This window comes from Heteronotia binoei, chromosome 18 (assembly GCF_032191835.1).
Source record: "Heteronotia binoei isolate CCM8104 ecotype False Entrance Well chromosome 18, APGP_CSIRO_Hbin_v1, whole genome shotgun sequence".
NCBI classification, from domain to species: Eukaryota; Metazoa; Chordata; class Lepidosauria; order Squamata; family Gekkonidae; genus Heteronotia; species Heteronotia binoei.
Window position 1 is genome coordinate 34,244,293 of NC_083240.1, and position 26,710 is coordinate 34,271,002.

The 26,710-nt window shown below is 51.4% G+C and overlaps 1 protein-coding gene across 1 annotated transcript; it reads right to left on the reverse strand.

The window, feature by feature from the left end:
* Positions 1-4,463: 4,463 nt before the first annotated feature.
* Positions 4,464-5,285, reverse strand: SEBOX (SEBOX homeobox). The gene is made up of 3 exons (XM_060259400.1): positions 5,201-5,285; positions 4,915-5,105; positions 4,464-4,808 (listed from the first exon to the last, which is right to left on the reverse strand). The coding sequence occupies exons 1-3, from the start codon at positions 5,283-5,285 to the stop codon at positions 4,464-4,466; spliced, it is 621 nt and encodes a 206-aa protein (XP_060115383.1).
* Positions 5,286-26,710: the final 21,425 nt, after the last annotated feature.

The window sequence follows — 26,710 nt, forward strand, 5'->3', positions numbered from 1 at the left end:
TGTAAACCTCTATCATGTCACCCCGCAGTCGTACGTTTCTCCAAGCTAAAAAGCCCCAAGCATTTTAACCTTTCTTCATAGGGAAAGTGTTCCAACCCTTTAATCATTCTAGTTGCCCTTTTCTGCACTTTTTCCAATGCTATAATATCCTTTTTGAGGTGCAGTGACAAGAATTGCACACAGTATGCCAAATGAGACCGCACCATCGATTTATACAGGGGCATTATGATACTGGCTGATTTGTTTTCAATTCCCTTCCTAATAATTCGCAGCATGGGAATGCATTTCTCATTAATTGGCCTCCCTCCCGCTCCTTTGGCCCTTCTCTGCCCTATTGCTAGAGAAGGTGGGGCTGGGTCCCCTCTGAGTATTCGTCCTTGTTTTCACTTAACTCCAGACCCGTAGTTTCCTTCAAGCAATTGGCTTCCAACCGACATGCTTTAGGGTGAATGCTGTAAAAACATTTAGAACAAAGATAAGGCTATGATTTGTAAGAGGAGGGAAGCTCCTCTTCTCACAGTGGCCAGAGGCTTCTTTGCTTGGCCCCTCGCTCCTGTGTCTGCTGTCACTCGCAGCAGGCCGGCACATGCCCCCCCCCCCCGGGAACATTAAGATGAATAGTTGGGAATGAGAGGTATGCTTTCAAAGAGCGTGGAGGCACCATTGTGCTAACCTGCCTCTTAGCTGTTGATTAGTCCTTTTCTCTGGGATTTGTCTGATCTCTCTAGAAAGCTGTGTGCAGCCCTTGTGGTGTGACATCATCCTGTTGGCACTGAATTCTTCAAGGGGGTTGCATGAAGATGCGCTTCAAGATCCCAGAGGTGCGGTGTTGGGAAGGGTGATTTTTTTTCTTGCTCTTTTCTGCTCACATTTCTTCCCATAAGTACCCTGCTGAGGCTCTGGATGGCCCAAGGTAGTCAGACCTTGAAAGCTAAACAGGGTCAATACTTGGATGGGAGACCACTCAGGAAGTCCAGGGCTGCTATGCAGAGGATGAGAATGGCAAACCACCTCTGAACGTCTCTTGCCTGGAAAATCCTGTGGGGCCACTTGTAAGTCAGTTGCAGCTTGACTTTATTTACTGCTGCCCCGTGGCGCAGTGTGTTAAAGCTGCAGTACTGCAGTCTTAAGTTCTGTTCACGACCTGAGTTCGATCCCCGGTGGAAGCTGGGTTTTCAGGTAGCCAGCTCCAGGTTGACTCAGCCTTCCATCCTTCCGAGGTGGGTAAAAGGAGTATCCAGCTTGCTGGGGAGGGGGAAGTGTAGGTGACTGGGGAAGGCAAGGGCAAACCACCCCATAAAAAGTCTGCCGTGAAAACGTGAAAGCAACGTCACCCCAGAGTCGGAAACAACGTGCTTGCACGGGGGACCTTTCCTTTCTGTACTCTACCCTACCTTGCAAGTGGGCTCTGGGCAGCTCACAATATGTCTATACAGCAGCAGTTAAGATATTAAATAATCATTAACATAAAATATTAACATTGCAAAGGATCACATAATGATCTGGGATCCCTAGCCAATAGCTCAGCAATTTGATGACCGACTGAGAGCCAGTATGGTGTAGTGTTTAAGTGCGCGGACTCTTATCTGGGAGAACGGGGTTTGATTCCCCACTCCTCCACTTGCAGCTGCTGGAATGGCCTTGGGTCAGCCATAGCTCTCCTAGGAGTTGTCCTTGAAAGGGCAGTTGCTATGAGAGCTCTCTCAGCCCCACCTCCCTCACAAAGTGTCTGTTGTGGGGTGGGGGGTGGGAAGTAAAGGAGATTGTGACCGCTCTGAGATTCAGTGTATAGGGCGGCATATAAATCCAATTTCTTCTAAGTGCACTGATTCCATTCTGGGATGGGTGATGAATTGAGGTGGAGTCAAACTGGCCACTCCTGGTGAGAATATAACAAGAAGCTCAAACAGTTGCTTGACTCTAATGCTCATTGGGTGACTCTGGATTTTTCTCTCCGCTTAACTTGCCACACAGAGTTGTAACGATGAAATAGACTGTTCTCATGCACACTGTCCTGAACCCTGGAGCTGAAGCCAGTGCGCCTTGTGATCGCAAGTCATAGCTGGCTGGGCTAGCAAAAGGAATAGGTGGTCAGTGGATATCAGCCCCAAGGGGCTGCTGGCCATGGAAGGCCCTGAGGCAGGTGGCTGCTGCTCAAAAACCAGTGGGGAAGGCTGTTAATGGTCCACCGTGCCCATGAGCGCTGCTGGGGGCATCCTTAGAAGAGTCCTAACCAGTGTTCCCTCTAAGCTGCAGAGTCTTATTAGCAAAAATTCTACTTTGTGAGCTACTGGCATTCAAGTTTGTGAGCTACTGCATAAGATAGTGTCCTCTGGGGTCATCCTGAGCTAAGACAAAAATGTTGACCTGGCGGCTAAAAATCTGTGAGTTACCTTGTGCTAACTCAGCTTAGAGAGAACGCTGGTTCTAATTGAGTGGGGTGGCCAAACTTGTTTAACGTAAGAGCCACGTAGAAAAAACATCAGATGTCTGAGCTGCAAGACAGGGAGAAGGAAGAGGCGGAAGGAAAGCAACTTTAAATGTATTCTCCAAGTCACTGGATTGCTTGGCTTGAAGAAGTGATTTAAAGAGACAAATGCTTTCTCCAAGCTGGCCATCAGGGTGGTGGGGGCTGAAATTCACATGTGGCTCCCGAGCAGCTGTAGCCGATGTGAAATTGCTGTTGGAGACGCTCTGCGTCCCCTTTTTAAAAAAATTATGTAAAGTATCTATATAATTGAATCAATATTGGTCCCAGGTCTGATGAAGACCAGAAAGAAACAAGTACTTAAACGATTGGCTTGTCACCACACTACTTTGGGACTTGAATGTACATGTTTTGGACATTTGGACTGGTTTCTATACATTTCTTAGTAAATTGGTCACTAGCTTGTATTTTTTGTTGTGTTATCCACTAGAGTGACCTCTCTCGGATTGTATTCTATCCCAGATGGCCCAGGCTAGCCTGCTCCCATCACATCTCGGAAGCTAAGCAAGGTCAGTGCAGGTTAACACTTGGATGGACCACCAGTCCAACGCAGAGTCAGGCAATGGCAAGCCTGAAAACTCGATGGGCTTGCCATAAACCAGCTGTGACGTGGCGCTGCACAATATTTAGATGGAGGAAGAAAAAGTTTGTTCGCATCATGGGGAAAAAAATTGAAACCCCTCTCAGCTTGCTCCCCCCTCCCCCTCCTAAATTTAGCCTCTCCTCCCAAGGAAAATGGAAGAGCCCCGTGGCACAGAGTGGTAAAGCTGCAGTACTACAGTCGGAGCCCTCTGCTCACGACCTGATTTCGATCCCAACGGAAACTGGTTCAGGTAGCTGGCTCCAGGTTGACTCAGCTTTCCATCCTTCCGAGGTCGGTCAAATGAGGACCCAGCTTGCTGGGGGGAAAGTGTAGATGACTGGGGAAGGCAGTGGCAAACCACCCCGTATAAAGTCTGCTGTGACGTTGCCCCGAGTCACAAGCGACTGGTGCTTGCACAGGGGAAACTATTTTTTTTTACCAAGGAAAATAATCCAATGTACCAAAAAAAAATCACAATAATCATAATAATCAGGGGTCATTTTATAGAAAAATAGGTGGTGGAGCTCATCCAGGGATTGTTATGCAGCTGCCCCTACTGTTCAATGGACAAGGAGGTAGAACCCTCAGTAGGAGGAGGAGGAACTCTCAGAAAGGTTCAGGAGCTGTGCGCCTACCCGCTCCCACTGAATCTGAGGCCTAATAATAATAATAGCAAAGGCCCATCACTGTGGTTACCTTTTGGGGCTCTTTTCCCAACTGTGCTTTTGGAGAAGGGCAGAAGTGCACCTATGAGTGGGTGGGGGGACAAGGGAGGGGGTCTGAAGACGCCTAATTTTGCCCCCGTTTCTGGCAGGGTTAAGCCAGCTAAAAGCCAGGATCCCGGGACTTCAGAAGCATTGATTAAGGTTCTGATGTCGGCTAAGCCCGCCCCCCTTCCCCCACCGAAATATTAATATAGTTGCTACGTGCAAATCCGGCGGTGGAACCCTGGACCTGCCGCCGGCCGTGGATTAGAGGATGTCGTTCAATCATCCGCGGATCCCCCAAGAGATTAAGGTATTTTTTCGGGCAGATTAGGGGGCATTACCAGCGATTGTGGGATGCTGAGCGCCCTCCGGCATTTCAGGATATTGGAGAGGCTGGGGGTCAGCGCCCCCCCCCCCCCCGCCCGCGTCAATCTGAAATGAAAGCGACCAGGCTAAACCGGCAGGGCATCATAGCTTGTTTATTGAATTTGCCGGCGGGGGATTGGGAGATTAATTTGGCAAGGTGTGTTTGGGAGGGGGGGGGGCGGGGAGGTACAGTTTAATCCTGGATTGCAGGCAGTCCGCCCGAGTTTGTATGTACCTCTCTCGGCTTTTCTGCAAGACCAGCCGCCGAGGACTTCCCTGGCTTCGCCAGCCACCCTTCCTCGACGGGGCGAACGGCCCCCTAGAGTTCCCCCAGGTTGGCCACCAGGGCGGCGCTGTAGATGAGGTCGGAGATGGAGCCCAGGGAGGTGGGCGTCGCGGGGAAGGCGTCCCAGCAGCTGGACAGCGCCGTCCAGACGGCCGCGCCTTCCTCCTCCTCCTCTACCGGCCACCGAGGGGGCGGACCCGGCGCGTCTTCCCCGCCCGAGGAGCCTCCGGCTAGCGGAGAGGCTTGCTGCTTGCAGAGTTGCGGCGAGACGCCCAGACCCGACTGCTTGCTGCTGGCCAGGCTGCCTCGACGGCAGGCAGGCGCCTCCACCGCGGGGCTGGTCTTGATCCTCCGGGCGCGCCGGTTCTGGAACCAGACCTGCTGGGCCAGGAGAGGAGAAGAGAGTGGGGGGGGCGGTGAAATGGCGGGGGGTGCAGAGGATGCGACGGGGCGTCCCCCCCCCCCCCCGTTCCCAGGCGCTCACCTGGATCTTGGCCTCGGGCAACTGTGTGAGCTCGGCCAGGCGCTCCCGGGTGCCGATGTCCGGGTAGGGCAGGGCGGCGAAGACGCGCTCCAGCTGGCTCAGCTGGCCCCGGCTGAAGGTGGTCCGCTTCCTCTTCCTGGGCCCGCCGCCGGCCCAGCTGCCTCGCTCCGTCCTGGGGCCCGGGAGGCTCCCTGCGGGAAGGGAGAGGGGACCGGCAGTGCTTGGGACGGGCTGGGCCACCTGGACCCGAACCCCTTCTCCTCCGAGGGAAGCCCGCCGCACTCACCCCCTCCGCGCTCCGCCGCCAGCTGGCCCGCCACCCCGTCGGGGAAGGCGAAGGGCAGGAACCGTGGCGCCTCCGCTGTGCCCATCCTGGCTGTCGCCGTCCCTGCAGCCCGGCCCGCTTTTATCCCTTCCCCGCAGGGACCGCCTCCTACCCTCCCCAGCTGGTGCCAGCTGCCCCATCGCCTCCTTTCTCAGGCAGGACAGGGGTTGACACCCACCGGGCTGCGACTCCCCAGCGGCGGCTCTTGCGGTGTCTCCCTCTGCTGGGTTTGGCGTCCAATTGTCACAGCCCAAAGCCCGCTTGTCTTTCCTGGCCTCACATTTTGCATCCCGCATTTTTTTCCCCACTCTCGGTGGAGCTTCTAGGTGAGAATTCCTTTCCTCCGTTGGCAGCCCAGGAAAGCCTGTCTCAAGAAATCTGTGAAGACTTTGGCAGGCCTCAAGAGTCGTTCTCGTCCTTCGCCCTGAGAAGGCGCAAACGGTGGCGCAAAGTCTCAGGCGCCACGGGAGCTGTCCTTGGTGCTGATCCGGCACGCACGCCAGCATCTGCTTGTGGCCAGGGCTGGATTAACAATTAGGCCAAGCAGGCGTTGGTTTACAGGGCCCCACGCCTTTAGGGGCCCCGGGCTGGCTCCCCACCCCGTCTTGCCCTTGCTTGCGGCCCTCCCAGCCTGCATGCGCAGCCAACAACTGAGCCGCTCTTTGCCCGACTTGCCTGGTGCGGCTGCTGCTGGCATCATTGCCAAGTTTGCCTCTCTCTGCCTCTCCCTTGCAGCTTTGTCAAAGGAGCTTTTGAGAAGGTACCTGCAGGCTGCAGCGGGGCCCACAGGCAGTGGGGCAGCCACTCCAACTCTGAGATAATTTGCCAGGGGCCCCCAAGATTTTGACTGCCTGGGGCCTCCACAGGGTTTAATCCGGCCTTGCTTGTGGCCCTCTTCATGGAGAGAGGCAGCCCTTCCCCTCCCAAGGGACCCTCTGGCCTGCCCATTTGAAGAAGTATAGAATCTCCTCTTTCTGCTCTCCCCTCTCCGGAACCTACGAGAAGAGGTATCCCAGCTAGAGCAGGCTCTCTGCAAGGCCGAGACGGAGGTGGCAGTACTCTGGGAAGAGCTGAGGGGTGCCCGAGGATCTGATGTGGGCTGAAGAAAATCCAGCTATCTCAGGAGGTGAGGAGAAGCCATCTAGCGCTAGGAGGAGTGGGCATTCTCCCTCTCTTTATCTTGGGGTCCTCTCATCAGAAGTAGGTCGCTTGTGTTCATGGGAGGTCCCAGCTCATTGCTGATATAGCCCTGTCTAGCCTGCCATTTCACCCAGTCCTACCAGTATTTATTTTTCTGAAATATAATATCTGAGATGCTGCTGCACCCTGGGGCAGAGTTCCACGCATTATTTGTACATCTTATGAAGCAGTTTGACAGTGTAGAGCTAATTGCTCCATGGCCATTCCAGCGGCTATTGAGCCACGCTTGGCATGTCCCGTCCATTATCAATCAGCAGTTTGGGCTGTTTGGAAAGAACTTGGTGCTATTGCAACAGCTGGAAGCTTGGGATTTGATTAGAGCTTCAGGTGGAGGGGGATAACTATCTTCCTTTCTGGACCTTTCTGTCAAGCATAGGTATTTCGAATAACCAAGCGATTGTTGATACAAAGACTTGTTTTATTGATAATCCATTGTTGCTCAAGGTGCAGTACTTTGAGAGTGATACAGAGTTGCTCATAGCATAGTGTTTTAAGGACTACATCAAAGGATATAGAAAAGATAGCCTCAAGACATAACAAGCATGTGTGAATTGTTACAACTATGCAAAAATACTACCCTCTACTATCCTGCGGTTGAAATTTCCCTCGTTCTCATATATTCTTGCTCCGTTTGATAAGCAGTGAATGGGAACAGTTCGGGGGAGGCGCCTCCTTTCTCTCTATCATCAAAGTTACGGCATTCCTACATATTCTAACCAGAGGTGGGAAAGAGGAAAGGGAGGTGAGAAAAGTAAGAGGGGGGTTGAGCTTTGAAATGCAACTATGGGAAAGGACAGTTGTCAGAACCAGAGAGAAAGAAATCAGATTCCAATAAGGGTATTGATTTGATGCACAGAAATAGCATGCTTGACACTTTCTTCTGTAGAGAAGAATGGAAAATAGACAATGGTATCTCTACTCTGGCCTGGAGGAAACATATACGTAGGAGTGGGAAATGCCTTCCTTCTGGCCACCAGTCTCAGAAATTCAGAGCTGCATTTAACATTGGCATCAGCCTCAGGAGATGCTCTTTGGCATCCCCTGCATTCACATTGAGTTTGGCCCTCCATCCCAAAATATATATACAACGGAAGAAGAAGAATTGAAGATTTATACCCCACCTTTCTCTCTGAATCAGAGATTCAGAGCGGCTTACAATCTCCTTTATCTTCTTCCCCCACAACAGACACCCTGTGAGATGGATGGGGCCGAGAGGGCTCTTCCAGAAGCTGCCCTTTCAAGGACAACTCTGCAATAGCTATGGCTGACCCAAGGTCATTCCAGCAGCAGCAAGTGGAGGAGTGGGGAATCAGACCCAGTTCTCTCAGATAAGAGTCCGCGCACTTAACCACTACACCAAAGACCTCCACCCATTCCCTGCCCCACTTGTGGTGGTGGACACTGCCATCATGTTGCAGCTGATTTACAGCAACCCCATAGAGTTTTTCAAGGCCAGAAACAAACAGAGATGGTTTGCCGCTGCCTGCCTCTTCAAAGTGACCCTGGGCTTCCACAGTGGCCTCCCATCCAAGGAGTAACCAGAATTGACCCTGCTTAGCTTTCAATATCTGATGAAATCTGGCTCGCCTGGGCCCTCCAGGGCCTTCGTCTTGCTCTTTACCCTTCCTGGAATTCCCCCTATACTTCCCCCACTTTATCCTCCGTGCTTGAAATCCATCACTTGAGGGGGGGGGGAAGTACAGCTTTGCTTTTCTTACATCAGGTGGGAAAACTGAGGGAGCCCCTCCTGGGGAAGGACAGTAGACATTCAGAACTCGTAAGTAGCTACCTGCCGATACCTTTGAACTCCTTACAGGGGATGTCTCTCTCTCTTGGCGAGCTAGAACAGTCCTGGGCTGGTAACTTCCAGGATCCCTGGATGAACCTCTCCTCCTTTGCTCTCAGGTGCCTCTCCTCCAGGAGCAGCTGTACCAGGCCAGGCAGAGGCTGAAGAGATCCAAACAAATAGCAGAGGAGATGCGGCAGGTGAGCCTGGGGTTGCTTGGCTTGTCCTTCCCTGACGTGCCTGTTCCGCACTGGCCCATGTCTCAGAGAGGATCGAATGGTCTTCTCCAATGAAAGGCTGGATCTGCATGTTCTTTCATGCCACGCAGGGTTGGCTTGTAGAACTCCCTGCCTGCTGGATGTGTTCATGGCTGCTAGCTTTTAGATGCTTTAAAAAGAGGGAGACTTGAGAGGTGATCTAAAAACTTACTAAATAAAGAAGCTGGACACATCTGTGGAAGATGACAGGTCTGCTAATAATTTTTAGCTGCAATGGAACCTCCATGTTCAGAGGAACTGTACCTCTGAATGCCAGTTAATGGGAGATAGGATGGTTGTTTTGTGGGTCTTTTGGGAGCATTTGACCAGTGTGGGCAACAGGATACTGGACTAGAGAGACCCACCTTGGTTGAATCCACCAGGGCTCTTCTGATGATCTTGAATTGCAACAAGCGATGTGTCTCTGTGGTGCAACTTCATTTGGAATACTGTGGACATCATTTGGAATACTGTGGACAGATGTTCTGGACATCACGGAGCTGGGAAAAGTACAGAGGGGGGCAACCAGGATGATGAGGGAGTTGAAGCACCTTCCCTATGAGGATAGGCTAAGCAGAGTTAGGGAACGTTGACTCTCCAGATGTTTTTTTTGCCTACAACTCCCATCAGCCCCAGCCAGCATGGGCAATGGCTGGGGCTGATGGGAGTTGTAGGCAAAAAACATATGGAGAGCCAACATTCCCTACCCCTGGGCTAGAGGATCTGGGACTTTTCCGTTTAGAAAAGAGACGACTAAGGGAGGGCATTATAAAAGGTAAAGGTAGTCCCCTGTGCAAGCACCAGTCATTTTTGACTCTCAGGTGACATTGCTTTCACAATGTTTTCACGGCAGACTCATTATGGGGTGGTTTGCCCTTGCCTTCCCCAGTCATCTACACTTTCCCCCCAGCAAGCTGGGTACTCATTTTACCCACCTCGGAAGGATGGAAGGCTGAGTCAACCTGGAGCCGGCTACCTGAACCAGCTTCGCAGGGATTGAACTCAGGTTGTGAGCAGAAGGCTCCGACTGCAGTACTGCAGCTTTACCCTCTGCGCCGTGGGTCTCATCCCCACAGTATGTGGTGCAGTTGCCTCCTGTAAGTATACAGCACATTTTTGTATTGCAGCCATGCTCAAGAGAGCACTTGTGTAACCGTGAATGGGCATAGACTGGCTTCTGGCATTTTACCCAGGGCATTATAGAGGTTTATAAAATTACGCATGGAATGGAGACAGTTGACAAAAGAGAACTTATTTCTCTCTCTACCAAAATATTAGAATTCCAGGGCATTCAATGTAGCTAATGGGCAGTAAATCCAGGATGAACAAAAAGAAATATTTCTTTGCACAGGGAGTGATTAAAATGTGGGATTCATTGCCAGGGAATGTAGTGATGGATGCAGGAATAACAGCTTTAAAAAGAGGATTAAACAGTCATGGTAGATAGGCCTATCAGTGGCTGCTAGCCGTGGTGACTGAGGGAAACCTCTGTGTCCAGAGGCACTAAACCTCTGAATCCAAGAGAAAGGAGGCAACATCGGAGGAAAGGCCTTGGTCTCTGTGGCCTGTTGTTGGCCCTCCGGTTGACCACTGTGTGAGACAGGATGCTGGACTAGATGGTCTGATCCAGCAGGGTTCTTCCGATGTTCTTATGCTTTCTCAGCCCCAAGGCATCTGAAGGCCAGTGGGAGGGCCATTCCAGAGTGCCTTTTCTTCCCCACCACGTCCTCTGAGCAGTGACACATCCACACAGTATGTGGTGCAGTTGCCTGCTGTAAGTATACAGCACATTTTTGCATTGCAGCCATGCTCAGAGAGCACAAGTGTAACCGTGAATGGGCAGAGACTGGTTTCTGGCATTTTACCCAGTGCAGAATGCTTGGGAGTCAGGGGGGGTGGGGTGGCTGTACTCTTACCCACCCTCTCCTTCCCCCTTTCCAGGCATTCACCAGGCTTGATACAGATGTGGCAGATGTTTCTGAACTGTATCACCTTTTGGACCTCCTGGAATGAAGCTGGACTGTTTGTATTGCAAATATTTTTTTTGCAAGCAGAGGCAAGGGGAGGGACGGTGGCTCAGTGGTAGAGCATCTGCTTGGGAAGCAGAAGGTCCCAGGTTCAATCCCTGGCATCTCCAAAAAAAGGGTCCAGGCAAATAGGTGTGAAAATCCTCAGCTTGAGATTCTGGAGAGCCGCTGCCAGTCTGAGAAGACAATACTGACTTCGATGGACCAGGGGCCTGATTCAGTATAAGGCAGCTTCATATGTTCATATGTTTGTGTCTTTGTAGTCATTGTGGGAGATCTGGGGCATGTAACATCAGCAGGGACTTCCTGTGACTGTGCTGCAGCAGGCCTCCCTACGAGCTCTCCGCCTCCTGCTTTGGCAAGGCCAGCTGGGCTATTCTAATGCACCAGGGTGGTCCGTCTGGGCTGGGACCGATTGCTGGCAGAGGGGAAGCGAGGAAGAGCCTGCTAGCCAGGCTGGGAAGGTCTTGCTGCAGACATTCTCTCCCTCCAGCTGCTGGAACATTCAGATGTGGCTGGACGCAGCCAACAAGCTCTCTCCCCTTTTCCTTGCCCTCGGGCCCAGAGCTTTTACTGTTGTGTGTTTTGTCTGGCTTATTTATACTGAAGAAGAGGAGTAGGTTCTTATATCCTGCTTTTCTCTATCATAAGGAGACTTAAAGCAGCTTGCAATGTCTACCGCAAGGAGTCTTAAAGCAGCCAGCTTGGTGTAGTGGTTAAGTGTGCGGACTCTTATCTGGGAGAACTGGGTTTGATTCCCCACTCCTCTGCTTGCACCTGCTGGAATGGCCTTGGGTCAGCCATAGCTTTCACTGGAGTTGTCCTTGAAAGGGCAGCTGATGTAAGGGCTCTCTCAGCCTCATCTACCTCACAGGGTGTCTGTTGTGGGGGGCGGGGGAGGGTAAAGGGGATTGTGATACGCTCTGAGACTCTGAGATTCAGAGTATAGGGTGAGATATAAATCCAATTTCTTCTTCTTCTTCTTTCCTCATATCAGGCACCTTGTGAGGCAGGTGGGGCTGAGAGAGTTCGGAGAGACTTGTGAATGGCCGAAGGTCACCCAGCTGGCTTCATCTGGAAGAGAAGTGGGGAAGCAAACTTAGTTCTCCAGATTAGAGCCTGCCACTCTTATCCACTCTGCCACACTGTATGTTGTGTTGGGAGCCACTTTGAGTTCCTTGGCAGAAATCAACCAGCAGGCTCTTTTATTTAAATGTCGATAATGAACTGAAGCCCTTCCTGGGGGCTGCCAGATAGGGCATTTGGCCTTGCCCCTTGTGCCATGGGGCCCAGCCGGCTCCTGCCTCTTGTTTCCGGCTCCTCCATTCCAGCCCTCTAGCCTCTTTCCGCCTCTCCCTGGAGAGCTGCTGCCCCTCCTGCCCTGAGCCTCTTCTCTTCTGGGCCTCTTCTCTCTCCCCTCCCTTGCAGTGTTCTCCAGTACGGTTATGGAGCTCCCAGCAGGCTGAGACCTAATTACTTTCTCTTCTTCCTGCTCTATGTTCCTCTTCTGCAGAATGTCTCCTTTAGACCTAACCTACCTTTCGTCAAAGCAGAGACTGCTCTAGACGCTCTTGACCTGTGGGGAGGGGGGTGCCTTTGGGAAGCCTTTCCTACTTGGCTGCACCAAGAGTTTTGCAGACCAACATGTTCGTTCTCTTTATTCCTCTCTCCTTTTTAAAAAATACAGAAATGACCTAGTTACAGCATGTGTTGGCGAGGTGGGGTAGGGCGAAGAGAAGGCTGTGTTCTCAAAGCCAAAAGAGATACGGAGAAGTGGCTCAAGTAGGGGCTCAGCCTCCCCAATGTGCCTTCCAGAGTCACTTCTTCCACTGCTGTTGTCCCTTAGTCAGCCACCAAGCGGCTCCTGGGACTTCTCTGAACATTTTCCAAAATGCCTTCAAGCATGTTCTTTGCATTCAGAATGAGTTGGATTTAAAAAAACACACACACCAAAGAGTATCCTTAGCTGCATCTGTTGCTTCTTGCTGTCTCTTCCTGCCCTTCCCTGGCAGTTCTTGAATCAACCATTTTACTCTACTTTCGATGTTCCCTCTAAGCTGTGGAGTCTTATGTGCAAAAATTCTACTTTGTGAGCTCCTGGCATTAGAGTTGTGAGCTCCTGCGTCAATGAGTGTGCTCTGGGGCCATGTTTCCTGAGCTAAGACAAAAATGTGTGAGCTGGAGACTAAAAAACTGTGAGCTAGCTCACACTAACTCGGCTTAGAGGGAACGCTGCTGCCCTTTGCTAATTGGAGGGGGGATGAGTTGCTGATAATAATAATAATAATAATAATAAATTTTTATTTATACCCCGCCCTCCCCGCCGAAGCAGAATAACCTCTCTTCTGCTGTCATCTTGGAAGAGGAAGGGAGATTGGCTGAACTGCAAGGGGAGGCCGTTAGCTATTCTGCAGTTGGCCTGCCTAGCTGGACATAAAACTGGGTGGCAAGTCCATGTAGCACTGAAAGGCTTCTTCAGTACCACCCAAAAGGGGAAAAGGTTCTGATGGTTGCCAGTTCCTTCCACCTGTCAAACTGTGAACCTAGTCATGGGAACTATATCAGAGTTTTAGCCTTTCCTCCTCTTGCCTCATGTAAGAATGTTAGAAAAGTCTGCCTTTCAGCAGTGATTTGAATGTCCTAGAGGAGGGGCACTGAATCCACAGCTTCATTCCATTATTGCCTCTCCCCCCAAGGTGTTCTGCCTCTGTTCATGGAAAATATACCTAATTGTTTTAAAGCATTTTAAAGTGCCATCATCTAGCGTCCAGAAATAAGTTCCACAACGTTTCCTGCCTGTGAGTGACACAACTTGAAGGAGCAGAACCAAGTCTGACGATGCCGGAATTTGGAAAGGAGACATGGAATTCATGGATGAATACAGAGAGTATTGTTGAATCTCTCTGTCTGGGGCAGTGATGCTCTGTATTCTTGGTGCTTGGGAGGGGCAACAGTGTGAGGACTTCTAGTGTCCTGACCCCACTGATGGATCTCCTGATGGCACTTGGGTTTTTTGGCCACTGTGTGACACAGAGTGTTGGACTGGATGAACCATTGACCTGGTCCAACATGGCTTCTCTTACGTTCTTATGCATTTAACAGTTATATGTACTATGTGTGTCTTAGCAAGCAGAACACTGGTTCTTTCCCATCAGCCCATGCAGCCTAGATGTGGAGTTGCATCTCCAGTATCTGAATGCCTCCTGTCCTGATCTTTAGTTTACATCCCAGGAGATAACACGTACCATCCCCAAAACACAACAATGATACTTTACGATAAGCCTGGTCAGGACTTTTTGACTTTGTGGTTTATGAGGGGACCTGTAGATGCTGTTAAAAGGTGGGGGTCTGTTTTCTCCCCGTGTTTTATTGTTCATAGAATCATAGAGTTGGAAGGGACCTCTAGGGTTATCTAGTTCAACCCCCTGCACAATGCAGGAAACTCACGAACACTTCCCCCTAAATTCACAGGATCTTCATTGCTGTCAGATGGCCATCTAGCCTCTGTTTAAAAACCTCCAAGGAAGGAGAGTCCACCACCTCCCAAAGAAGCCTGTTCCACTGAGGAATCGCTCTAACGGTCAGGAAGTTCTTCCTAATGTTGAGCCAGAAACTCTTTTAATTTCAACCCATTGGTTCTGGTCCTACCTTCCAGGGCCACAGAAAACAATTCCACACCATCCTCTATATGACAGCCCTTCAAGTACTTGAAGATGGTGATCATATCACCTCTCAGCTGCCTCCTCTCCAGGCTAAACATCCCCAGCTCCTTCAACCTTTCCTCATAGGACTTGGTCTCCAGACCCCTCACCATCTTTGTCGCCCTCCTCTGGACCCGTTCCAGCTTGTCTATATCCTTCTTAAAATGTGGTGCCCAAAACTGAACACAATACTCCAGGTGAGGTCTTACCAGAGCAGAGTAAAGAGATACCATCACATCACGTGATCTGGACACTATACTTCTGTTGATACAGCTCAAAATTGCGTTTGCCTTTTTAGCCACCACCACATCACACTGTTGACTCATGTTCAGCGGATGATCCACTAAGACCCCTAGATCCTTTTCGCATATACTACTGCTAAGACAAGTCTCCCCCATCATGCATTGGATTTTTCCTACCTAAATGCAGAACTTTACATTTATCCCTGTTAAAATTCATTTTACTGATTTTAGCCCAGTTTTCCAGCCTGTCAAGGTCATCCTGTATCCTGTTTCTGTCGTCTACTGTGTTTGCAACCCCTCCCAATTTAGTATCATCTGCAAATTTAATAAGCATTCCCTCTATGCCTTCATCCAGAAGGTGGTGTGATGCATCTCATTTGCCGGTGAGTGATTACAATGAAGGATAGTTGGAGAAAGGAAGTGGACATTCTTTCAACAACTTTGAGTGGAGATATTAAAAATATTAATGATATCTGGGCACCTTTCTATATGTCACGACTCGGACCTTCAGGTAGAGACGGACGGCTGCTGATGTCCTGGCAGTCGGCCAGAGCGTTTGCAGCTGGCTGGGGCTCTTTCAAGGAGCAGCACAAACGTTATCTTTCAGTCCTAATTAGTCAACACCATAAATCAGTCTGGCCGAAGGGAGAAACAGAGCGCGTCGTCACAGGAATGCAGAGGGTCAAAAGCCAGAGGAAGCAAGCCGAATATAGTCAAAGTACCTAAGTCAGTCCACAGAGCAAAATCAGAGTACAGTTCCAAGTCCAAGGTTCAAGCCGGGTCAGGAGCACACGGGTTCTCTCAGCAGGCAAGAGGGTGCGGGGCGGGGTCACATCCGAGTAGGATCGTTTGTTGCCAGCAGTTTGCCCTAAGGCCAGGGTTACAGATATACTGTGCTGGCTTGTTACCTCATTAGTACTCCGGGCTTAGATCTCTCCTCCCCCGCATGCGTGCTTCTCTCCGTCTGTTTCTAAACTCCTGCCGTCTCCTTTCACGGAGCCGGCTCACAGCTGGTGGAGATTCAGGAGGGGATGAGCTAGGGCCCGGTGTGGCCTGATCAGTTTCAGGTGGCTCCTGCTCTGAGTTAGCAGGGGCTGGGTCAGGGGCAGGCACCTGCTCAGAGTTAGCAGGGGCTGGGTCTGGGGCAGGCATGACACTATAGATGGTTCAACATATGAGGTTGGAAAATGATACATATATTTGTTAAGAATGGAACTCATAGTTTGTTGTGAATTAGAATGGTTTAACAGATTATTGGCAATTTATGTTAACACTTACAGAAAAACTTTATTATCGCTATGTATGAATTATTATCTGATTCAAATATGATAGCTGAATTATATATAAATTTTAATCTTACTTTCCCCTTACCCTTTCCAGCGTTCCCTTCCCCCCCTTTTCCTTCTCTGTACCAAAACTTAATAAAATTAAATTAAATTTAAACTTAATAAAAAAATTAGAACCTCAAATGACAGCCAAAGAGATCTCTTTTTGTATTTGTGTACACTTTGAATTCTTCTTTATGTTATTACTGAGTATCTCGGATTTTACTTAGTCATAATAAACAGAGTTTTGCTTTGGAACAGCTGTCTCTTTCCTTTTGCCCAATGAGTCCTTTGCTCCCTGCAGATCACTGCACCCCCATAGGTTCCCCTGCCCCCGCAACATTGACCCAGTGGCACCTTTAAGACCAATGAAGTTTCATTCATGATATAAGCTTTTGCGTGCATGCACACTGCTTCAGACCAACACAGCTATCCCACCTAAATCTAACAATTGAAGGAAGATGAGTTCTTTTATGGATTAAAAGCTGGTTAAATGGCACAGGAAGCAAAGAGCAGGAATCAATGAACACTTCTCACAGTGGAGGGAAGTAAGCAGTGTGTGTGTGTGTGGGGGGTCTCACAAGGACCAGGATTGGGGCCAGTATCATTTAAGTCAGGGGTGTCAAACATGTGGCCTGGGGGCCGAATCAGGCCCCCGGAGGGCTACTATCAGGCCTCTGAGCAACTGGCTCTTGGCTGCTTCCCTCTCCCTCTCTCTTGCTTCCTTCTGCATCTCAACTTGCTTTGCAAGGCTTGCTCAACCGCACAGGAGCTACAGAGCAAAACCTCTATTTTCTCCATTGGTTGAGGCTCCTTCTCCTCCTGGTTCCATGGGGAGGGAGGGAAAGCTTCCTTTGCCCAGTTCCTGGATCCCATGGGAGAAATACAAAGAAAACACCTTTAAGACCAATTAGTGCTAATGTTTTAAAAGCATGTTTTATTTTAAAGGTTGAAAAAAAAAATCTTTAGTCGTGTTTGTCTGTGTCCTCTATAAAGTTTATTTCTCGGCTACCTAACCTTAAATATGCACACACATGGCCTGGCCTGACATGGCCTGGCCCAGCCCAACAAGGTCTCATTTATGTCAGATCTGGCCCTCATAACAAATGAGCTTGACACCCCTGATTTGTTCATCAGTGATCTGGAACTAGGGGTGAGTAGTGTAGTGGCCAAGTTTGCGGATGACACCGTACGACTCAGGATGGTGAAAACCAAGGCTGACTGTGAAGAGCTCCAGGAGGACTTTCGCAAATTGGGGGAGTGGGCGACAATGTGGCATATGAAGGTCAATGTTGCTAAGTATAACGTGATGCTGCACATTGGAACAAAATTTCCAACTTCAAGTATAGGCCAATAGAGTCTGAACTTGTTGAGACTGGAGAGGGGAACGATCTCGGGATCGTCGTGGATAGCTCAATGGAAGTGTCAACCCAGTGTGCTGCAGCCATGAGAAAGGCAAACTCTATGTAAGGGATTACTCGGAAAGGAATTGAGAATAAAATGGCCAATATCATAATGGCTCTGTATTGATCTATAGTGCAGAATACAGAGAAGGGCAATCAAGATAATTAGGGGTTTGGAGCACCTTCCCTCTGAGGAAAGTCTGAAAAGTGTGGGACTTTTCACTTTCAAAAAGAGACAAGTAAAGAGGAGCATGATAGGTTTATAAAACTATGCATGGGGTAGAGATAGATATTTCTCCCTCGCCCCAAATACTAGAACTCGAGGGCATCCAATGAAACTGATGGGCACACAAATTCAGGACACACAAAAGGAAATACTACCTTACACAGAGAGATTAAAATTTGCTGCCAGAGGATGTGGTGATGGCCACACAAATAAACAGCTTTAAAAGGGGATAAGACAGATTCATAGAGGAGAAGTCTGCCAAGGGCCACTAGCCACGGAGGCTGAGGGGAATCTCCACATTCAGAGGCACAAAGCCCCTGAATCCCAGAGCCAGGAGGCAACATCATGGGGAAGGCCTCGACCTCTACACCTTGTTCTCGACCATTCAGAAGAACTGGTTGGCCAGTGTGTGTGACCGGATGCTGGACTAGATGGACCATTGGACTGGTCATCAAGGCTCTTCTTATGCTCTCACAGAGGGACAATGGCTGCCCTGTGGGCAGAAACAGGAAAACATACACTTTCCCACCCACTTAGTAGCCACCCAGCCTCTGTTGTGATCTTTCCCAAAATGCTATGGGTAAAGCAGGTTGGGAAAAGATCACCAAAAAGTGGGGAAACCAGGAAGATGCCAGAAAACTCAACAGTGCTGTGGGGAAGTGAGGGGAAAACCTGCTTCTCAGTAGCATCTAGGCTGGGGCAAATCCACCTGTGGCAGTGCCCTCCAAATGGAGGCTGCCCCGCAGGCCTGTAGCTACGAGGGGGTCTGTGGGGACACATCCCCCTCGACTTCTGGGCGAGACCCCCTGACTGGAGGCCCCAAGCAGTCCCCGGGGCCTCTACCATGGTTCTGGGGGCTGCCGGTGGCCCTGTGAGCATTTGGCAGGCAAGGGCAGAAGCCGTTCCAGCCTCCCGCTGGAGTTAAAGGGCCCCCGATCAGCTGTTTCGCAGGCCCTTTAACTAGCACAGGGGCTGGGGCTGCTTCTGCCTCCAGCCCTGCACACTTTTAATGGTGGGGAAGGAAGGGTGGGTGGTGGCAGGGAAAGCAGCAGGGAGAGGAGAGGAGGGAAGGGAAGCTCTTCCTTGCCTGCCCCTAGCCACCACCCTCCTTTCCCCGCCTTTAAAATAGCACTGCCGGGATGGAGGCAGAAGCAGCCCCAGCCCCCCTGCTAGTTAAAGGGCCCGTGAAACAGCTGATCATCGGGCCGTTTAACTGGCGGGGAGGTGGGGGCTGCTTCTGCCCAGATCGCTGGCTTCTGCTGGCCTCTTTCCCAGTTTCTCTCCCTCCCTTCCAAGGCCCGGCCCAAGGCCTTCTCCCCACCTCCTTCCCCTCCCTCCCAGTCCCAGCCCCAATCTGGCTTCTCTTGGTGTCTTCCCCTCCCTCCCAACCCTGATCGCCTCCTTCTCACCTCCTTCCCCTCTCTCCCAGCCGCAGTCATTGCCCATTCTCCTGCCTTTCACTCTCATCGTCACCCTCCTTTCCTTGGGGGGGAGGGGAGGATGTCAGAGAGGGAGAACAACTAGAGGGAAGGCCATGTGGGGCATTCGGGGGCATCAGTGCACCCCGAAAAATGCAAATGCCGCCACCCCCCCCCCCCGATCTTCCAAATCCTGGCTTTGGCCCTGAGGCCCCGGGATCCATTGGCATTGCCAAATCCTCCCAGAATTCCTTGCCTCCCCACAAACCCTTCTGGGCCAAATTTGATATCGTTACATGTTTATAGGAAATGCAGTCAAAATGGAGATTGAGGGTCCCACAGGTAGATTTGCCTGCCTCCAGGTGGGGACTGGAGATCTCCTAGAATAATCTCCAGACTACAGAGGTCAGTCCTGTTGGAGAAAATGGCTCTTTTGGACAGCGGACTCTATGACATTCTACTCCACTGAGTTCCAACCCCTCCCAAACCCCTCTCCACAAGCTGCACCCCCAAATCTACGGGAGTTGGCAATCCAGGAGCACCGTAGGGTGGCCCTGTGGACATATCATTGTGATGCAATCAGCTGGCTGATGATGCGTTGTCTTCTATTGGGATGTGCTTAGCAACCAGAGGGCAGCATTGAGCCCCTGACAGCCGATGGACAGGTTGTGGGGATGGAGAAATGGACCCGGGAGGAGAACGTGACTCCTGCCAGATAGTGGAAACTCTCAAAGGTGAAAAGGTCTGGCTGGCCCAAAACATTCTCTGCTGCACGTGAGATCGGATAGGTGTGCCCCAGAAACCTTCTCAAAGCACAGAGCAAGCTGGGTAGGAGGGCAAGGCACACCTATCCGATCTCCCCATTACTTAGTCGATGCTCCAAGATGCTGGCTTGCTGAAGTCTGAAGAGGTGAGTAAAAAGCTTTTGAAAGGAATAGGCGAAGCCTAGAGCCTAAAAGAAAGGACAGAGGGGATAAACAGAATGGAAAAAAGATGACGATTAAAGGTACAAAACTGGCAGGTGCACATCAGTGAGAAAAGAAATTGAGAAGGACAAGGGCAGGCCCACACTATTTTGGTGACATGGAAAAATTTGTTCTAAATATATTTGATGATGAAACTGAGAAGAAAGAGGAGGAAGGGGGCAGCGAAAGTGAGGTGGACGTCAAAAACTATTTATTTATTCATTTAATTTAGATCATTTCTATTTTCCCCTCCGCCAAAAGGGCACAGGGCAGATAACAACATTTTAGAAACAGCATATAACAACAATTTAAACCAATAAAAGTGAACAATACAGTTTAGCGGCTCAGTTGGGCGCATCATAACGTATTGAGAGTCTCAAACAGCAGACAGAATAAAACCAATATTTCAGCAGAGGTGGTGTCGCAGCACAGGGTCAGCCGATAGAATGGGACGGCCGTTGCCTCAACCCAAAGCCTGGTGGAATCCCTCCGCCTTACAGGACCTACGAAAAGGTAACAATTCAGTAAGGTCCCGGATCTCTAAAGGGAGCTGATTCCACCAGGCTGGGGCCAAGGCCAAAAAGGAAAAATGGAATGGGAACAGAAATAAGATAGGAAAGGAAGTGATAGAGAAAGAAGGTAAGAGAAAAAATGTGACGGAAGAGTGAGAAAGTGAAAGAAGTGCAAACGAGCAAATGTGGAAATCCAGTCCAGTGCTCTCTATACAAAAGTTCAGTTTGCCTCTGGCTTGGCCTGGGTCCTTTCAGATGGGGCCCTGGTTATGTGAAATGATCTTTCTGAGAATATGGGAAGGAACCCATTGTGCTTCTTGGGGTTTTGACGAGTAGAGTTCCTTAACGGGGCATTTGGTTGAAGCTAAGATCTTTACTCTCTGCATCCAATGCTGTTTTCATTATTAGTCTATTTCTACTTAATTGCTTTCTTGGTGACTGAAGCTGTTAGATATTTTTTTTTCTGCAGCCACCTTGTGTCTTTGGTGAGCTAGAAAGGAAGGAAGGTGGGAAAAGAGGAAAAAGAAGAAGTGATGAAGAAGGAAAACTGTTGGCCTGATGTTTTGGTGTTCTTGAGGGAAAGCTTCCCCATCTAGAACTTTGGGGAAATGTCAGATATGGGAAATCAGATGATGCCAGAGGATGATGCAGCTGACGCCCAGCTCCATGCAGATGATGGCCACGGCTGATGCAGAAGACGCCCAGCTCGATGCAGATGACGCCCACAGCTGATGCAGAAGACGCCCAGGCCGATGCAGTTGACGCCCACGGCTGATGCAGAGGACGCCCAGGACGCTGCCCACGGGTGATGCAGATGACGCCCAGGCGGCCGCCCATGGCTGATGAAGATGACGCCAACGGCTGATGCAGACGACGCCCACGGCTGATGCAGACGACGCCCTGACTGCAGCCCACAGCTGATGTAGATGATGCCACGGCTGATGCAGACGACGCCAACGGCTGATGCAGAGGACGCCCAGGCAGCCGCCCACGGCTGATGCAGATGACGCCCAGCTCAGTGCAGATGACGCCCATGGCTGATGCAGACGATGCCCGGGCCGATGCAGTTGACGCCTACGGCTGATGCAGAGAAAGCCCAGGCTATCGCCTGCGGCTGGATGCAGATGACGCCCAGCTCAGTGCGGATGACGCCCACGGCTGATGCAGACGAGGCCCAGGCCGATGCAGTTGACGCCCACGGCTGATGCAGTGGACGCCCAGGACGCTGCCCATGGCTGATGTAGATGACGCCTATGGCTGATGCAGATGACGCCCACGGCTCATGCAGAGGATGCCCAGGCTGCTGCCCACGGCTGATGCACATGACGCCCATGGTGTATGCATATGACGCCCACGGCTCATGCAGAGGATGCCCAGGTTGCTGTCCACGGTTGATGCAGATGACGCCCATCTCAATGCACATGACGCCTAGAGCTGATGCAGACAACGCCAAGGCTGCCCACGGCTTATGCAGAGGACGCCCAGGACGCTGCCCACGGCTGATGCAGAAGACGCCCAGGCCGATGCAGTTGACGCCCATGGCTTATGCAGAGGACGCCCAGGACGCTGCCCACGGCTGATGCAGAAGACGCCCAGGCCGATGCAGTTGACGCCCATGGCTGATGCAGAGGACACCCAGGACGCTGTCCACGGTTGATGCAGATGACGCCCATCTCAATGCACATGACGCCTAGAGCTGATGCAGACAACGCCAAGGCTGCCCACGGCTTATGCAGAGGACGCCCAGGACGCTGCCCACGGCTGATGCAGAAGACGCCCAGGCCGATGCAGTTGACGCCCATGGCTGATGCAGAGGACGCCCAGGACGCTGCCCACGGGTGATGCAGATGACGCCCACGGCTCATGCAGATGACGCCCAGGCCGCCGCCCATGGCTGATGTAGATGATGCCACGGCTGATGCAGACGACGCCTACGGCTGATGCAGAGGACGCCCAGCTCAGTGCAGATGACGCCCATGGCTGATGCAGACGATGCCCGGGCCGATGCAGTTGACGCCTACGGCTGATGCAGAGAAAGCCCAGGCTATCGCCTGCGGCTGGATGCAGATGACGCCCAGCTCAGTGCGGATGACGCCCACGGCTGATGCAGACGAGGCCCAGGCCGATGCAGTTGACGCCCACGGCTGATGCAGTGGACGCCCAGGACGCTGCCCACGGCTGATGTAGATGACGCCTATGGCTGATGCAGATGACGCCCACGGCTCATGCAGAGGATGCCCAGGCTGCTGCCCACGGCTGATGCACATGACGCCCATGGTGTATGCATATGACGCCCACGGCTCATGCAGAGGATGCCCAGGTTGCTGTCCACGGTTGATGCAGAGGACGCCCAAGACGCTGCCCACGGCTTATGCAGAAGACGCCCAGGACGATGCAGTTGACGCCCATGGCTGATGCAGAGGACTCCCAGGACGCTGCCCATGGGTGATGCAGATGACGCCCACGGCTCATGCAGATGACGCCCAGGCCGCCGCCCATGGCTGATGTAGATGACGCCAACGGCTGATGCAGACGACGCCCACGGCTGATGCAGACGACGCCCTGACTGCAGCCCACGGCTGATGTAGATGACGCCACAGCTGATGCAGACGATGCCCATGGCTGATGCAGACGACGCCCGGGCCGATGCAGTTGACGCCTACGGCTGATGCAGAGAAAGCCCAGGCTATCGCCTGTGGCTGGATGCAGATGACGCCCAGCTCAGTGCGGATGACGCCCACGGCTGATGCAGACGAGGCCCAGGCCGATGCAGTTGACGCCCACGGCTGATGCAGTGGACGCCCAGGACGCTGCCCACGGCTGATGTAGATGACGCCTATGGCTGATGCAGATGACGCCCACGGCTCATGCAGAGGATGCCCAGGCTGCTGCCCACGGCTGATGCATATGACGCCCACGGCTCATGCAGAGGATGCCCAGGTTGCTGTCCACGGTTGATGCAGATGACGCCCATCTCAATGGACATGACGCCTAGAGCTGATGCAGACAACGCCAAGGCTGCCCACGGCTTATGCAGAGGACGCCCAGGACGCTGCCCACGGCTGATGCAGAAGACGCCCAGGCCGATGCAGTTGACGCCCACGGCTGATGCAGAGGACGCCCAGGACGCTGCCCACGGGTGATGCAGATGACGCCCACGGCTCATGCAGATGACGCCCAGGCCGCCGCCCATGGCTGATGTAGATGACGCCAACGGCTGATGCAGACGACGCCCACGGCTGATGCAGACGACGCCCTGACTGCAGCCCACGGCTGATGTAGATGACGCCACAGCTGATGCAGACGACGCCCATGGCTGATGCAGAGGATGCCCAGGCAGCCGCCCACGGCTGATGCAGATGATGCCCAGCTCAGTGCAGATGACGCCCACGGCTGATGCAGACGACGCCCGGGCTGATGCAGTTGACGCCTATGGCTGATGCAGAGATAGCCCAGGCTATCGCCTGCGGCTGGATGCAGATGACGCCCAGCTCAGTGCGGATGACGCCCACGGCTGATGCAGACGAGGCCCAGGCCGATGCAGTTGACGCCCACGGCTGATGCAGTGGACGCCCAGGACGCTGCCCACGGCTGATGTAGATGACGCCTATGGCTGATGCAGATGACGCCCACGGCTCATGCAGAGGATGCCCAGGCTGCTGCCCACGGCTGATGCACATGATGCCCACGGTGCATGCATATGACGCCCACGGCTCATGCAAAGGATGCCCAGGCCGCCGCTCACGGATGATGTAGATGACGCCCATGGCTGATGCAGACGACGCCCACGGCTGATGCAGAGGAAGCCCAGGCTGCTGCCCACGGTTGATGCAGATGACGCCCAGCTCAATGCACATGACGCCTAGAGCTGATGCAGACGACTCCAAGGCCGCCATCCACAGCTGATGCAGAGGACACCCATGTTGAGAGCCAATTTGGTGTAGTGGTTAAGTGTGTGGACTGGGAGAACCAGGTTTGATTCCCCACTCCTCCACTTGCACCTCCATTTGTGGCCTTGAGTCAGCCACAACTCTGGCAGACACTACAACTTTCACGTGAAAGATGTACACAGTTTCGTACAAACTAAACCAGGAACACTGAACATTCAATACATGAAATTTCCCCACATAGTCTTTCAATAGCCTTGAAATTAGGCTTTCTCAAGATAGACACAACAGTGGGTAAGCACTTTTCTCTTCAGTGTTCGGCTCCTAACGGTGCAGAGAGGATAAGGAAGGAACCGCTTATGAAAGGACTCTTGACGGTTTCGATCATCAACTTCGTCACACTCACCCTCAGCTTAATTCTTTTAACATGGGTCTGTTGAGAGCACGCGTAGTCGGAGGAAGGCTGACGAAGTTGATGATCAAAACCGTGAGGAGTCCTTTCATAAGCGCTTCCTTCCTTATCCTCTCTGCATCGTTAGGAGTCAAACACTGAAGAGAAAAGTGCTTACCCACTGTTGTGTCTATCTTGAGAAAGTCTAATTTCCAAGCTATTGAAAGACTACGTGGGGAAATTTCATGTATTGAATGTTCAGTGTTCCTTAGTTTGGTTTGGTTTAGTTTATACTGAAATGCATTTATACAGGTTTCATGTGAAAGTTCTAATATCTGCCAGAGTTATGGCTGACTCAAGGCCATTCCAGCAGGTGCAAGTGGAGGAGTGGGAAAGCAAACCTGGTTCTCCCAGATTAGAGTCCGCACTCTTAGCCACTATACTAAGCCGACTTTATAGTAAGTTTCAAGACCTTTTAAGCCTTCTTTCCTGGACAGAAGGCTTAAAACATAGTTAGAAAGGCAAAGAATAGATAGCATTAGCACAGTTTCAGAATACAGTTATGCAATCATAATATAGTCCCAGTTCTTTAGTCAAGAATAATTCTGTGGTCAAGCATATAGTCAAGCTAAAGCATGAATTCGATGAAAAGTCTAAATCCCTGTGTTAGGGACTGCATCCGCTTAGTCTACTTGTTCCCGGTTAGAGTTAGAGGCCTCCAACATCCAATAGTCTTGGCTTGGCCAGCACAGAGGCAGTCTGCTCAGTGCACAATGTGTCCATATGAAACGTGATGTGGCTTTGTTGGTCATCTGTGGGACCCCAACCCAAAGGGAACAGGCGTTTTTTTTTCAGGGGTGGTATTTTAGCAGGAGCTCCTTTGCATATTAGGCCACACACCCCTGATATAGCCAGTCATCCAAGAGCTTACAAAAAAGAGCCTTGTAAGCTCTTGGAGGATTGGCTACATCAGGGGTGTGTGGCCTAATATGCAAAGGAGCTCCTGCTAGAATTCTGCCCCTGGTTCTTTCCCATCAAAACTGAATATGTGACCCTGGCCAAGAAGAAGGCATCTGCTAGTCACCACAGGAATCTTAGGAAGGCATCAGGCCATACCTGGAGAGGGCGGAGCTACTGGCTGAATTCAAGAGCAACCAGTCTGTCAGTTGGGCAGTCTGTAAAGCGTGGGCCAGCTGCTGCTGGGGCCACAGGAAAGGCAGCCCTGGAATCCTCAAGGCTGGTGCTTAGAAACCAGGGGATGTATGGAAGGAGGAGATTAGCCTGAGCGAGCCACAGGCCACGGCATGGCAGTTTCTGGTCTTTGCTCACATGCTCAGGGTAGCACTGACCGCCATTTTCTGGGGTCGGGAAGGAATTTTCCTCCAGGGCAGATTGGCCAGGGCTCCTGGAGGTTTTTCGCCTTCCTCTGCGCATCGAGCAGGGATCACCCGTTAGGTGTTCGGGTTAAGGAGTCCAATTCAAACCATTCTGATAGAATAGGAAAAACATTTAGAGAATTAAAGTCAATAGGGCCCCTTCCCAGAATTAATAAAATCTTAACGTTAAACCTTCTCATTTGCCTGTCTGTTGTTTGCTGATTTAATAGTAGAAGGGTGATGTTCCTCACTGGCTTCTCGCAATTTGGCAATGCTCTCCAACAGAATCTTTCTTTCCCTATGAAGAAAGGTTAAAGCACTTGGGACTCTTTAGCTTGGAGAAACATCAACTGAGGGGCGATATGACAGATTTACAAGAATATGCAGAGGATAGAGAAGGTAGAGAAAGATGTCCTTTTCTCCCTTTCTCACAATACAAGAACTCATGGGTACACAATGAAATTCCTGAGCAGTCGGTTTAGAGTGGATAAAAGGAAGTACTTCTTCACCCAAAGGGTGACTAACACATCATGGAATTCACTGCCACAGGAGGTGGTGGCGGCTACAAGCATAGCCAGCTTCAAGAGGGGATTGGATCAATATACGGAGCAGAGGTCCATCAGTGGCTATTAGCCATTGTTGGAACTCTCTGTCTGGGGCAAGTGATGCTCTGTATTCTTGGCGCTAGGGAGGGGGAACAGCGGGAGGACTTTTAGTGTACTGGCTCCACTGGTGGACCTCCTGATGGAACCTGG

Coding starts and splice junctions, on each gene's coding strand:
- SEBOX (XM_060259400.1), bottom strand. CDS start 5,285: ATGGGCACAGCGGAGGCGCCACGGTTCCTGCCCTTCGCCTTCCCCGAC. Junction 5,106..5,200: donor GGCGGCGGAGCGCGGAGGGG/GTGAGTGCGGCG, acceptor CCCTTCCCGCAG/GGAGCCTCCCGGGCCCCAGG. Junction 4,809..4,914: donor TGCCCGAGGCCAAGATCCAG/GTGAGCGCCTGG, acceptor CTGGCCCAGCAG/GTCTGGTTCCAGAACCGGCG.